This window comes from Lactuca virosa, chromosome 5 (genome assembly GCF_052849685.1).
Source record: "Lactuca virosa cultivar CGN04683 chromosome 5, Lactuca_virosa_CGN04683_v6, whole genome shotgun sequence".
In the NCBI taxonomy this organism is placed as follows: domain Eukaryota; kingdom Viridiplantae; phylum Streptophyta; class Magnoliopsida; order Asterales; family Asteraceae; genus Lactuca; species Lactuca virosa.
This window is the reverse complement of record NC_136430.1, coordinates 382,067,720-382,083,053: the sequence shown is the minus strand read 5'-3', so window position 1 is coordinate 382,083,053 and position 15,334 is coordinate 382,067,720. Positions and strand designations below refer to the sequence as shown.

Here is a 15,334-nt window from a genome sequence, read left to right as displayed (position 1 = left end):
ATAAACAATCGAAAGTTAATCTAACAATCAAAAGTAAGTCCAACATATTCACAATTTAAATCCAAGACAAATTATGTAGAATGTGGAACATAACAAGCTTCCATCATTCCCAATCCATTTAAAATTCTTAAAAATGATTTTTCATCCAGTGGTTTTGTAAAAGTATCAGCAAGTTGATCAGTTGTTTTAATAAAATGGACTTCAATATTCCCATCTTCGGCGTGATCTTTTATGAAATGGTAACAACGAGCAATATGTTTAGTTTTCGAGTGTTGAACTGGATTATGACATATGCGAATTGCGCTTTGAGAGTCGCAATACAATGGAATTTTCTTCATGTTAATCACATAGTCACATAGTTGACTTTGGATCCAGATCACTTGAGATATACACGATGCAACAACAATATATTCAGCCTCTGCAGTCGAAGTTGATACACATGTTTGCTTTTTCGATTGCCAACTCACAAGTTACCCGTCTAGAAATTGACATCCTCCTGTTGTGCTCTTTCGATTTAATTGACAACCCCCTAGATCCGCATAAGAGAAAGCTTGAATAAATAATCCTGTTTTTGACGGATACCACAAGCCTATAGTCTTTGTACCATGTAGATAACGAAATATGTTTTTCACTGCCGATAAGATGAGGTTCTCTTGGATTTGCTCAAAATCCTTATGAGTTGCATAAGCCAGAAAAATTCGTGCAACCTCGAGTCTTGCGACAAGGGGAAAAGGTTTCTTCATAATCAATTCCCTCTTGTTGACAGTAACCTTTTACGACTAATCTAACTTTGTTTCGAACAATATTTCCTTATTTTTCCCTTTTATTTTTAAAAACCCATTTTAAACCAACTATCGAAACATCGTTAGGTTTAGAAACCAATCTCCAAACCTTGTTTCATTCAAATTCAGCCATTTCAGCTTGCATTGCAACAACCTAATTGGGATGTTCTAATGCACTCTAGGCTGTTTTTGGTTCAATTTTCGAAATAAAGACATTAAACATACAAAATTATTGATGAACATTTAAAACCTCATTTTTGGCTCGAATTTGTGCTCGTGTCAAAACATCGGAACTTAGATCACCAAAATTTGTTCTTTTGGATGATTCCTCATCCATTTCTCCATCGGAGGAAAGGCGGATCAAACTCCAAATGTACATCCTCGTATGTTTCTTCAGCGTCTAATATTTCATCTGAAATAGAGATATTATCATTAGTATCGAATACTTCATTACCTTGATCATCATCATCATGATTCGATCTACTTGGCCCCCCCCCCCTCAACCAATGGATTCGTTTTTTGATGCTCCTACTCGACAACAAATTGAGTAGTTAATAGATCCCCATCAACTTGAGGTTGATAAATCAAATTTTGTCTTTCGTTAGGGGATGAAGAAATCAAGTGCTCCCCCTCCACTTGACCATCAGTCGAATTTTGTATTCTTTCGACATTGACTCTTGAGGTTGATGATGAATTTGCTTCATCGACTTTGTTAGTGAGTGTAGAATCATCTGTGTGTTTTGATGCTTCAGGAACTTGATTGTCTTTAATATTGAATTCAACATCAATTTCCATCTTAGGAACACCAAAACTTAAATCAATATCAATATCAAAAGTAAGAATTTCCTCAGATTCTTCATTAGTTTCAGAGATTATTAGTTTCTTTGAAAATTCTTGTTAAATTTTCTTGACATAATAATCATCAAAAGTTAGATTAAAATTTTCTCCAACTTTTCTTGTCCTTTTGTTTAACACCCTATAAGCAATAAAATTTTGTGAATATCCCAATAAAATTCCCTCATCAGCTTTCGTCTGAAATTTGAAAAGATTGTCCTTGAGATTCATTATGAAGCATCTGCAACTAAAAACATGGAAAAATTTAACATTAGCTTTACTTTTGTTAATGATTTCATAAGGTGTGATAATGAAATGATGATGAATAAAAGAACGATTTTGCATAAAACAAGCCGTCATAACTGCTTCTACCCAAAAGTATTGAGGCAAGTTTGCATATGTCAGCATTGTCCTAGCCACTTCACATAAGGACCAATTTTTTCTTTCGACAACACCATTTGTTGTGGTTTGTAAGGATATGGAAAATTGTGTGAAATTCGCAATTCAGTTAGAAATGAATCCAAAACTTGATTTTTGAATTTTGCACCATTGTCACTTTTTATCTTTTGAAATTTATTTTTCAAACTAAGCTCGATGTTCTTGATAAAATCGATCATTACTTGAGTTGTTTTCTATTTCTACCTAAGAAAGAAAACCCAAGTAAATCGTGAAAAATCATCAACAATAACAAGTATGTACTTCCTCTTTTTGAGAGACTCAACAGTCGAAGGACCAGACAAGTCAATGTGAAGAAGTTCCAACGGTTCTATGATCTTTGAATCAATTGTTATTGGATGAACCTGACGATGTTGTTTGCCTTGTTCACAAGTTACACACAATGAATCATTGTCAAATTTTAAAACAGGTAAACCCCGAACAACATCATTAAGAACAAGTTTATTTAGATTCTTGAAGTTTAGAAGAGAAAGACGTCGATTCCATAACCAACTGAGTTCTGAAGAGGCTTTTGATAGTAAACACATATAAGGTATTCCCACTATAGGTGTCATGTCGAGAGTGAACATATCACCCTTCCTCTTTGACTTCAAAAAAACTTCTTTCGTTTCTACATTTGATATTATGCTTCCTTCCTCATCGAAAAGAACTTGATTTCCTGTGCCAACCACAAGTTGAGATACGCTTATTAGGTTATGCTTTAACCCTTCGACATAATCAACTCATTTCACCGTAAATTTTCCATTTGTTACAATTCCATATCCTTTAACTTCGCACTTTTGATTGTATCCAAACTTTCCTACTCCAACATTTTCCAATGAACGGATATCTCTCGAAATCTCTTTCCTCCCAGTCATGTGACGTGAGCATCCACTATCGATATACCAATTTTCATCATATTGCCCGTCACATAGTACCTGCAATCAATTAAAGAGATTTAGGTCCCCAAGACCCTTTGGGTCCTTGGACATTATCATGGAAAGTAGTGTGCAATGATGAATCAAAGATCCAACTTTGAATTTTAGTTTTAATTTTGTCAATTAAATCAACTTCGTCAGCTTTAGGCATAGAAATGTAATCATGTAATAACAAAGTTTCAACTTTGAGTTTCTGTTTTTCAACCTTTTCTTGAGAAACATCTGCTTTCGTTACTTTAACTTCTTTCCATTTGAAAACTTTCGTCACTGATTCTTGAGAAGTGGTATTTCCATTTGGAGACTCGTTTAAGTAATTCTCATAAGCCTCACGGACTTGTTCTTAAGAATACTTTTTCAATTGAAATTGTCGACCTTTTTTCTTCCAACCAATGATTTAGATTTTTAGTGTCATTTTTTCCTTTGACAAAAGATACTTTCGATTTTTTATTCAAATAAGGATTTGGAAAAGATGGACCAACAGGCTTAAAAGACACAATCTTCTTTACAATATTTTTCATCTTTGTAAAATTCATTTAAGATGATGATTTTTGTGTTGATTGTTGAAAGTGGTTTTGGTATCAATATTGATAACCAAAATGTGAATCTTTTTGAAAGATCTTTCTATTTTGGGAAAACTTTCTTTGACCATTATTTTGAAACTCCTTTATCTTATGAAATTTTTTCTCAATATAGTTTTGATGAAAGCTTTCTTGTTATTTTTGTTGAGTTTGATTTGAACTTTTCATGTTCATTTTCTCATTCACGTTTTGAGCAACTTTTGCTTTCGGAGAAAAACCTCTTTTATTTTTAACATTCTTGTGACCATTACTCAAATGATATTGAGAGAAATGTTTTGAAGTATGTATTTTTGATGTTTGTGAAAACTTCTTTTCAGAATTTTTTTTATTCTTGTATTTCAAATAATTTGCATTACGTTTTTTCTTTTGTTGCATCGAATAAGCCTTGTTTTGAGCTTTCTTTCCTGAAATTTCGTTTCTCAAATCAGATTTTGCACCCTTTTCCTTTTGATTTTGAAATTTCTCATTTTGATTTTTGAAAGGAACTTTTTGTGCAACTGATTTTTCTTTCTTTTTGAAATCATGAACTTATGCCTTTTGATTATTACAATCATTAGGAAAAACTTTCTCATTGTTTTCTTCAGCTTTACCTTCAACTTTTGATTTTCCTGTTTTCACGACCCAAACTTTGTTGGATTTCATTTCATTTTCTTTTGAAAAGGATTTTTGACTCTTTTGCCTTTGAAAAACATGTGATCTTTTGTTGAACTTGTTTTCCTCCATATTCAGATTTGAATAAAAACCTTCTTAAGTCACCATTTGATTATCCATTTTTAATAATTCGTTTATTTTTGGATCAAAAGTTTCAGCATTTCTTTTCGTCACAAAGACTTTATTTGGAAGATCTTTGATACATGATGGATAAAGAACATAATTTGTCTCCAAATAATGTTTTCCCTTTTCTTTCAAAATATTTGATAATTCTTTTGTATCTTCATACACTTGAGTTTCTACAACTCGAGGAATTTCCTTCTCATTCGAATCATCATCACTATCATTTTCATTATTAGTAATATCCTCAGCAACAACTTCCTCTTTTTGTACGTCACAAGATTTGGTTGTCGAAGATGACTCGTTGTTTAATTTCGCATTATAATCAACATTATCTTTGTCTTTAGCCAACAAAGTGACATTAATGACACATAATTTCGAGCAATCAACACATTACTCTTCCTCAATTTCACTGATATTGTCAGAATCATCTTCGATATCAGCAAAATTGTGTTGAGTATTTTGTGTTGAATTCTGAGTCTTGTTTAAAATCTTGATTTTTTCGCTTTTGGTCAAAGTCTCATTCACAATATTAACAAGTTCATCAACATTCAAACAATCATTTAAGTTAACTACACCATAGGCATATGAATCATTTAGGACAGTGGCATAGTCGACTACTTTACTCTCACAATCGAAAGTAGTCTCATCAACTAACTCTCGTTTAAAAGTAATAAAGGGAAGCAACTTCCGATGGTGTTCTACACAGATGTCAGCAGAATGATAAAGATCTATAAGTTTTCTATACAACCGTTTAGCAGTATTACAATAAATGTTTCATTGTTTGATTATCATTTTATTATCCATCCTAAGCGTGTCCCTATAACACATAATATTTTTTTATGTAAAGCTCTAAACTTTAGATTTTAGTTTTCTTCTCTTCAAGCCTATTATGAGCTTCATACAAGGATGCCTTCGATACTCATTGAAACAAGCAAGTCATTCAGGTAAGATCAAGTTTCGTCAAATTCACACAAGAAAGAATGATAAGAATTCGAAGGAATATTAAATGAGATTAGAAGATCTCAAACCTTTTCATTCAGTGGAGCTTTTGGACTTGTTGACACAAAACATCTCCCAGACATCTTCTCATCTTCTTCGTCACTTTCCTCATGGACTTTCACATACTCCTCCAAATCTTCATCAACATCTCCTTCTTCATATCTTGCATACAACACCCTGTGTGTTGGATTACGCATCTCTTCGTCATCAGATCCAGATGATCAAATTTGATATGTCCTTTCATTCTCATCTCCTCCTCTTTCCATCAGTGAAAGATTTTCCGTTTGAGCATGCACTTCTTCCAATCTCTTCGTGTAATAAGCCTCATCTTTCACCTTCTCTTTCTTCTATTCCATCTTTCGCGACATGTAATCCTTAGCCAAGTGATTTTGGCCATTACAGTAATTGCAATTATATCTAGAATCTGCTTTCAATTTCACTTACGTCTTCTTCTCTATTTTCAACATCATACTTTGACTTCCACCAGCATTCGACACTTGCTTCTTCTCAAGATTGTTCGTAAAACCTACTCTAATTGTTTTCTTGAAAAAATTATTTACTTTATTATTATAGTAATAAGCAGTTGCTTCGTTATTAGAATTGATCAGAAATCCTTCATCTTCTTCTTCCCCATCGCCTTCATACTCGTCTTCCTTCACATTTGCTTTCGACACCAACGCCATTGGACCACCATAGTTCATCTTGTTTTCCTCAACAATCTCCATTATCTCAGTTTCATGCGTTTTTAGAATATTGTACAAATTTGATAACAAAAGAATATCAAGATTCTCCTGTGTCTTGACGATCAAGCATATGTTTCTCCATTCCTTTCTGAGTCTATACACGAAAGTACGATTGAATACAAGAGAAGTATGTTTTACCACATATCGATTCCACATGGAGATCAGATCATTCATCCTGTCATAATAAGGTTCGATGTTTTCATTTTCTTTCTTCTTGGAATCATCAAGTTCAGACAGACATTTCGTCACTGAACTCTTCCTTGTTCTTTCATTTCCCTGATACTTCTCTTTCAGATTATCCCATATTTCCTTAGCATTTGTGCATGCACGAACATAGTTGTAGACAACAGGAGGAAGAGCACCTCTCAATTCATGAAGAGCTTTCTTATCACATGCCTTCCTGGTGTTTGATTGTGTAACCATGTCTGTAGCTGTTCTGGTAGCACCAACATTCTCAACCGAATCTTCACGATAATTTCCTTCCTTGACAGATGTCCACATATTTTCATCAATGCCATTAAGATAATCTTCCATTTGATCGGCCCACTGATCATAATACTCGGGAATCAGCATCGGAATCTTCGTTGTAGATCCAAGAAGATTCTCATAGTTCATCATTGTGTTCACATTGAGATTTTCCATTTGATTTGATTTGATGAAAAGAAAAATTACTAGAAGAGAATTTAGACGATTATCAGATCGATTGATAGAAACAATAGCAAAATCATTTAATCACTTATTGATTAAGTAAAGAATTGTGTTTTCAAATTGCGGAACAATGAAACGGAACGAACGATTCAAAAAGATGAAAAACACTACGAAGATTCTTTAATCAATGAAGTTCCCGCTCTGATACTAGTTGAAGAGTGTTAGAAATAATGTTTGAATCAATCAAATCTATGAAATCAATAAAGAACACCAAGATCTAAATATGATTTATTTGGCTCTGAGTAAGTCTGGAAAGAGTACAAAGGTTTTGAGTACAAAGTGTAATCATAGAGTGTTCCCTTTTCTCTAGACTTAAGCACTTACCCTATTCATAGGGTACATCAGACATACAAAAAATACAAGGACTTGACTATACATATCGAAACATAAAATTGCCTTGTAAATAGCTTAGATAACGAAAGTACTTAACTTTCATTATTTATAGACACGAAATCTAAAGATATAGCTTTCTACTCTCACTACCACTTTTGACTCTATAGGAGGGGAGGGGGTGAATTCAGGAAATTATCCCAATTTTTCTCCTCTATTGGCATCATTCACCGTCTCGCTTACCCACACACCAATGAACAAAATGGTGTTGTCGAGAGACGTCATCATCATGTTGTCGAAACCGGTCTTACTCTCATGGCACAATCTCACATCCCTCAACGGTTCTGGCACTTTGCCTTTGAAACTGCAGTCTAATTATAAATAGAATGCCCTCACGAACAAACTCCACCATTTCTCCGTTTGAACATATTTTTTAACACAACCCCGATTACTCTTTTTTACACGTTTTTGGATGTCAATGCTACCCTCATATCCGCCCGTATAATAAAGAAAAGATGGATCTCCGATCTACTTCTTGTATTTTTCTTGGCTATAGTATTGCACACCATGGATATCGGTGTTTTGACCCCGACACTGAACGCATTTACATTGTATGTCACGTCCGGTTTAACGAAAACTCTTTTCTTTTTTCTACACCTCATAAAGATCCCTCAATACTTGCTCCTAACAACCCCTATATTTCTTCTTACCCTGTTATCATATCACCATCTCTTCACCAAAATCCCCTTCTCAATCTAAAACTCCCATTCATACTACTCCTACACAACCAACCAGCCCCCTACCAGCCCATACATACTACCGTTGCACCTCCACAAAACATCCTAACACCACAACCTCCGCCTTTGACTGGCATACGAGCATTTAACCACCCACCAATTCAACACCGGACCACCAAAAACATTCCTCTACCTCTACTACTATCCCTCCCTCACAGTACTCGAGACCAACCCACCTCCAACAAAATCCGAAAAAGAAAACGCCATACGACCCATCAACTTTTCACACATTCACCAATACATCCATTCAAGAACCCAACACATTTATCGTTGCCAAAAAAGATCAGAACTGGCATAAAGCCATGTCAGATGAATATTTGATGTTAATTCGCAATGGAACTTGGACTCTGGTTCCCCATGTTCCCAATGCCAATGTTGTCAATTGCAAATGGGTCTATAAAATTAAGAGGGATCAATATGGGGCGATCTAGCGCTACAAAGCCCACCTAGTTGCCAAAGGTTTTAACCAAAAACTAGGCATTGACTATACAAATACCTTCAGTCCGGTGGTGAAGCCTACTGCTATCCGAGTTGTTCTATCACTCGTGGTTACCAAAAAATCGTCTCTACAACAACTTGATATCCAGAACGCATACCTACACGACGATCTAAATGAAACTATGTATTTACATTAACCCCAAGGCTATTTTGACCCACGTAACCCAAACCATCTGTGTCTTCTTCACAAGTCCATGTACGATCTCAAACAGGCACCGAGAGCTTGGTTCTAATGACTCTCTTCAGCCTTGATCTCTCTTGGTTTTCGAGGTTCCAAAACTGATTCCTCATTATTTATCTACTTGGATCATAGTACGATTATGTATATGCTTGTATATGTTGATGACATTATTTTGACCGGAAACAATAATAAAGTTATCGATCACATTGTTTATAGCTTGAGTAAGTCGTTTGCAGTGCAAGACATGGGGCCTCTATCATATTTCTTGGGAATTGAGGTTGTCCATAAAGCTTCCGATATTTTTCTTTCTCAATGAAAATGTATAAACGAGTTTGTTGGCAAGGGTAAACCTGTCTCACTCAAAACCTGTTCTGTCGCCATGCACCACCATCACAAATCTCTCTTTGGGTGATTGTGTTCCTTTTGATGATCTGTTGTGTTAAAATATCCTCCTAGGAATACGTCAAAGATAACAAAACTGTTATCTAAAGGGAGACTTAGCTAACGGTCGCCACCCATCATGAGTGATTCTCGTGGCCTCGTACTCAGACCCCTATGCTCCAGCACCAAGGTCCAATTTAGGCCAAGAAAATCTGGTCTAAAATAAGCCAAAATAGTACTAGCCACTCTCTAGAGTAACAAGTTTAGCGCCCACGATGCTGTCATCTGTTACTTCTGCATCAATAGCAAATGGCCGCTAGTGGTGCATGATTCGCCAATAAGAACGATCCACGTCCTGTCGGACCAGACACGACAAAATATCCTGTCGGGATCACGCATAGAGGAGAACATGTATAAAAGGAGTCATTCTACTCCAGGAGAAGGGATTGCCTCATTCTCTATCCCATACCTAAACCTAATTCTCTCATAAAACCACTAACTAGACCGTCGGAGCTTCATTACGGGACTACCTCCCAGATGACGACTGACGTCCATTCTTTCTTTGTTGTGATTCTTAGGCTTAACCTAGGTGAAGCTATTCTAGGACGACGTTAAGCTCGAAGAACATATCACAACACAATGAAATATAGACAAATGGTGGGCGCTTTACAATATGTTACATTATCACTCCCTGACATTACTTTTGCAGTTAATAAAGTATGTCAATTCATGCACTTACCCACTACGAATCATTGGTCTGCGGTCAAACATATCTTACGTTATCTACATGGTACGACGAGTCATGGTCTCTTAATCTCTCGATCGTCGTCCTTGGTGTTGCATGCCTATATTGATGTTGCGTTCAACTCCTTGAGTGCCTTTTCTGATGCAGATTGGGGTGGATGCCATGATGATCGTTGATCCACGGGAGGATATGCAATATATCTTGCGTCTAATTTTGTTTCGTGGTCTGCTAGAAAATAAAAGACTGTATCTCGGTCATCTACAGAATCAAAGTACAAAGCATTAGTGGATACGGTTGCTGAATTAACTTCGCTCAAGACTATGTTACGAGAACTTCATGTTCCATTGAAATCGGTTCCAACACTATGGTATGATAACTTGGTTGCCACGTATTTGTCTATTAACCCTGTCTTTCATGCACGAACAAAGCATGCAAAAGTTATTTTCACTTCGTTCGAGAAGGAGTTGCATAAGGAAGACTGTTAGTTCAATTCATTTTAATGCACGATCACACCCTCTTCTTGAAATCCAAGCTAAGAATCGATACCCGACCTTAGCTTGCGGGCGAATATTAGGCAAATAGTTATATTTATATTATTAGAGGGTGTGTTATGTAAATGTGTCTACTGTATATACACATGTATTATGTCGATTATGAGATATACAAGATACCCTTTTCTTAAGTTTTATAGGGAATGAGTTGTGGATAGTGGGGGACGGACTAAAACCAAAATTATGTTGAGATAGCCGAAACTGGTTATACGACTATTGTATTGGTAATTGGCTATACTCATGTCGATATAGTGTATATTCGTGATAATTTGAGAATTAGGTTTCAGAAATGAAATATGACAAATCATGTTTAGTCGATTCTGATTTTGATGTGCCGATTGCGTCTTTGGCTTGAACTGTTTATTTTTTTTTCCAGATTGCCACGACTAGAATCAACTTGAAAGAGGACTGGAGGAGAGAATGTGTGGTTTTTGAAGATGTTGAGTGTGATATTTATAGTTGGCAAAAAAGATTATTTTTTTAAGAAAATGACCGTTGGTCAACAGTCAAGATATATACACACACACACACAGTGAGAGAGAGAGAGAGAGAGAGAGGGGGGGGGGGGGGGTTAACACGGGTTTCCCAACCCATTCTTCTGCCGAATCTGTGGTTCCGTTACTCGATATCTCTAAATTAAGGATATATTGTAGTAAATAGCAACATGTTTTACCGTTAATATAGGCATTACATTTTGATTTTATTTTTTAACCTATAATAGCAATGAAATTATATTTTTTACCCGTTATAGCAACATATTTACATATTTTACGCATAACATCAACCTATTTACGAATTGTTATCAGTAACCACAACGTACTTATATTCGTTTACGGATAATAGCAATATGTAAGAAATAATTTTTTTTTTCATATTAATGGTGAAATAAAGTACATTGCTATTATGGATAAAATAATTGGGTATGTTGGATTATTAGCAAGAAGGAAGAAAAAGTAGGTCATGGTTATGGTTAGATATATGTTGCACTTAAATTAATTAGGGTAACGTACCACTTAGACGGGATCTAGTAGTGTGGGTCAAACACACGAGAATAGAACTGCAAATTTTGGACAAATGACCCTTCACCTGTTTCTGTTTGTACTCAAGATCACATGCGAATGCGATGAATTCTAAAATATTTTAGATATAATTCTTCTTGAAAACTCAGTTTAGTCTTTATCATATATTACCATATGACTCTATCATCAACCAAGATATTTTATAACTCATTGCTTATTATATATTCATTCTATACTAAAGGAATATATTCCTGAAATGTAACATGAATAAAAACGAATTGTATTCTGTTCATTGACATTCTCCATTTTGGCTTTCTGAACACATTTGTTTGTTTCTATATACTATATAGTTCTAAAAGGTTATTGATATGTATAAATAGTTGAGGTTAATTTTAAAGGTATAAAAGTTCGAATTCTAGCATGATTTGTTAAATTTGTTTAAGTAAATCACTTTATGTTATTAATTATTAGTAATAGAAAGTTAGAAACTTTGATCGAGACAAATGAAGATTTTATAATCTTAATTAAAATAAATTTTGAAATTTGAGTTCATAATTTATTTATTGGCTACATTACAAGCTCATGAATCGGTGACTTGTATTATACGACATCCCAAAGCTACCCCTCATCACAACATTGCACGTACCCATCACCATCGTACTTGCTACATTGACTAGAGTTGCTTAATATTTTATAAATTTTAATGTGTAATTTTTCAATTGATAAATTTATGCTGCATTGTATCTTATAAATATTAAAATATAACAAATCATTAACGTATACTGATATTATAATGCATTAACTAATAATGGCATGTTTTTTCAACATTTAAAAATAATAATAATAAACAGATAGACCCGACCGGACCAAGCTTTTTACAAATTGTTTTTGATTGGACCGGTTAAACCGGTCCACCCAAGACCTAGTGTTACCCAAAGTGTGACATAAGTATATAGTTTATAACCAAATAAAATAAAACACTCGTTATAAACCAAATAAATAAAATACTTATGAATAAAACAATAGTCAACCTCCATTATTATGGCTAGTTAATTAATTAATGTACTAAGATTGCTAAATCTTCGTGAAACATATGTTGTCCATACAAAGTTACAAACACAAACACTAATTACATTAAATCCCCCACTAATCATTGACACATGTCATAATTTCCCCCTCTACCCTGTCTCACTTAGCGAGAGCCACTATTCAACCACTCTCCTCCAAAGTAAAATCCCAAAAACCATATACGCCTTTCTGTGATAGAATTTACATTCTATCATAGTACCTGTGATCTATCGATCAGTTTATGATAGATAGATCACAGATAAATCGGCTCATGGAGCCGATGAGTTTAGAGATTGAAGCAATGTACCACAAGCAAGAGGCCTAAGAGAAGGGATTCTAAGGCAACTCAACCCACCCCCCGGAATAATAGAACACTCTGGCTGAGGTCTTTGCATTTCCAACCCCGGAATACAATTCAATGCAATATCAAAACCAACATTCCTTCCATACAATTTCTCACATTCTTCACTAAATCCAGAAAAAAAATTATAAGCCACACTCAATTTCAACAAGCTTCTCAATTCACAAACCAAATCGGGCAACTCACCTGACAATTTGTTGTGTGCTACATTCAAAACTTCAATATCTTCCAAACAAGATATCGTATCAGGCATATGACCCATCAATGAGTTGAAACTCGCATCAAATACTTGCATATCTGACCACATCCCGATTCCTTGAGGTATACAACCAGTTAATCGATTGTTCATGAACAAGATCTCCTTCAATTTCGGACTGGAATACCCAAAATTTACAGGGATGTCGCCGGTAAGCTTGTTGTTAGCAAGATTGATCACCGAAGCAGGTGAACTCCCTAAATTTTGTGGGATTTCACCTTCGAATTGGTTGTTGTTGAGGAAAATTGCGTCGAGATTTCTGCTGAAGAGATCTTGAGGAATGGGTCCGGAGAACGAATTGAACCGGAGGTCTAAGTAGAGGAGATTTGGGATTTGGAGTGTTGTCGCCGGAAATGGTCCGGTGAACTGGTTATTACTTAGGTCAAGTTCGGTAAGGGCATAAAGGTCTTTAAAGCTTTGTGGGATTGTTCCTGTGAATCTATTACTATTGAGGTGAAGAAGAGACATATCTGTGAGGAGAGAGAGTTCTTTTACGAGAATGCCCTCAAGGTTGCCATGGTTGAGATCTATACCTGCAACTACAGGTCCAGATGGATCACCCGTTTCCTCAGTCGGATCTGCACAAAATACTCCATTATAAGCACACACATTTGCCCCGACCCATGATCTCAATAACCCTTTCGGATCACTCTTGATTGCTGTCTTCCATGCTTGGAGGACAATATAGGCATTCTTGAGATTTGAAGATGGACGAACTGACGGATTTGGGTAATTCACCCCACCACCCACCCATCCGCCACCGCCACCGCCGCCGCCTATACCCACCCCAACACCGACACCACCACCCACGCTAAATGAACTAGCATTGGCTGTGGTTTTGATGATGAAGATGAAAGAAACTAAAAAAAGAAAGCATTTTTCGTCCATTTGATTTGTGGGTGTTGTGCTGGGTGTTCTTGAAGGAAAGATGTTTGTATTTACAGAGATTGATGTGAGAAGGAGATGGAGGTGGGTCTTGAATTTAATGATTTAGTATTGTATGCGTGTATAAATCTTGGATAATTCTTCTTGGGTTTTACATATTTTAATATATACATTTGAAACAAGTACATTTGACTTTTGTTGATGACATGCAAATTTTAAATTAATTATTGATCATGTTCCATTTTAGGTAGAAACGAAACTTTGGCAACGACTTAAATACATATCTTTCAAACGCTAGTTCTCGTATTGATGAGATATTTTATACCATAAGCTTCTAGAAATACATATCTTAGGAACGATGGTTTTCGTTTTTTCTGAGTTTTAGTCTAAACCTTGTTTTTTTTTTTGGTTGGTAGCCATTTTGAACTAGTTTATCTGCAGTTTTGATCTCTATCCAAACTAAAAAATGACTATTATACCTTTAATGAATTTAATTTTCATTTTTCTTTCACTTTTTAAAATTATTATTATTAACGTTTGAAGATCAACTCTAAACAAAATTCAATATATTCCAAAGATAATCAATTGTATCTTCAAAATTCTTTTCCTCAATCCTAAAAAAAATACAATACTAATCCTTGTTTCCAATCATAGAAATAAAAAATACTAATCAAACTTCACAAAGTAACTAGATAAAATAAAAGATCTCCAGCAGTCCTGTATGTTCAACTCAACGATTTTCACAATTCTTCTAACAGTAGGTTCACAATTCTTCTAAAGGTAGGCATGCAGTGTGTTTAATCAGGAAAACTGTGATATTGTTAGAGTATTCCGAAAACCCTCAATTGCGTAGGTTCTTTCTTCGTCCCTCCACTCCCTCCACTCTTCTCCATAGTATCTAAAGCACCCAAACAACCCTTTACGATAAACCATGTATGTGATTATACATGTGTGTGATTTTTTCACCTGCTTTTTTTTTTGTAGTGGCGTAGAAGCTTGCTGGTTGATCGGTTCGATCTTTTTCAGAAAAGGGTACTTTGTTGTTTAATCTGTATCGGACATCAGGTTGAGCCGCTAAATCCAGATCACCTCCACCTACACCTACAGACCACCACCGTTCACCACCACTCACTCATCGGTGATCAAATTCAATCTCCGACGATACCAAGATGCGTGATTTTTTACTTGAATGTGTAAAATAGAATTGGGTTTTTTAGGGTTTTGTTTTTTAGGTGTCGAGAAGAGGAGGCGGGCCAATAAGCTGTGAACAAACCATGAGAGAGAGAGAGAATGGGGTGTGGGCCCCATTTTATTATTAATAAAACATTAAATTAAATAGAAAAAAACATAAAAAAATATATCAAGAGGGTAATTTAGTCATTTCAATTTTCAGAGGGACTATTTCCACATAGAAACATGACCAAAAGGATATTGAAACCAAAAAGTCAAGGTTTGGACTAAACCTCAGAAA

The 15,334-nt window shown here is 35.3% G+C and overlaps 1 protein-coding gene across 2 annotated transcripts; it reads right to left on the bottom strand.

The window, feature by feature from the left end:
* Window positions 1–12,289: 12,289 nt before the first annotated feature.
* On the bottom strand, window positions 12,290–13,981 carry LOC145117582 (leucine-rich repeat extensin-like protein 2). Of its 2 annotated transcripts, XM_079053884.1 has the most exons (2): window positions 12,909–13,981; window positions 12,725–12,829 (listed from the first exon to the last, which is right to left on the bottom strand). In XM_079053884.1, the coding sequence occupies exons 1-2, from the start codon at window positions 13,864–13,866 to the stop codon at window positions 12,777–12,779; spliced, it is 1,011 nt and encodes a 336-aa protein (XP_078910010.1). In that variant the 5' UTR covers window positions 13,867–13,981; the 3' UTR covers window positions 12,725–12,776. The 2 variants fall into 2 exon arrangements, with proteins under 2 accessions (XP_078910009.1, XP_078910010.1); XM_079053883.1 differs by having other exon boundaries at window positions 12,290–13,981.
* Window positions 13,982–15,334: the final 1,353 nt, after the last annotated feature.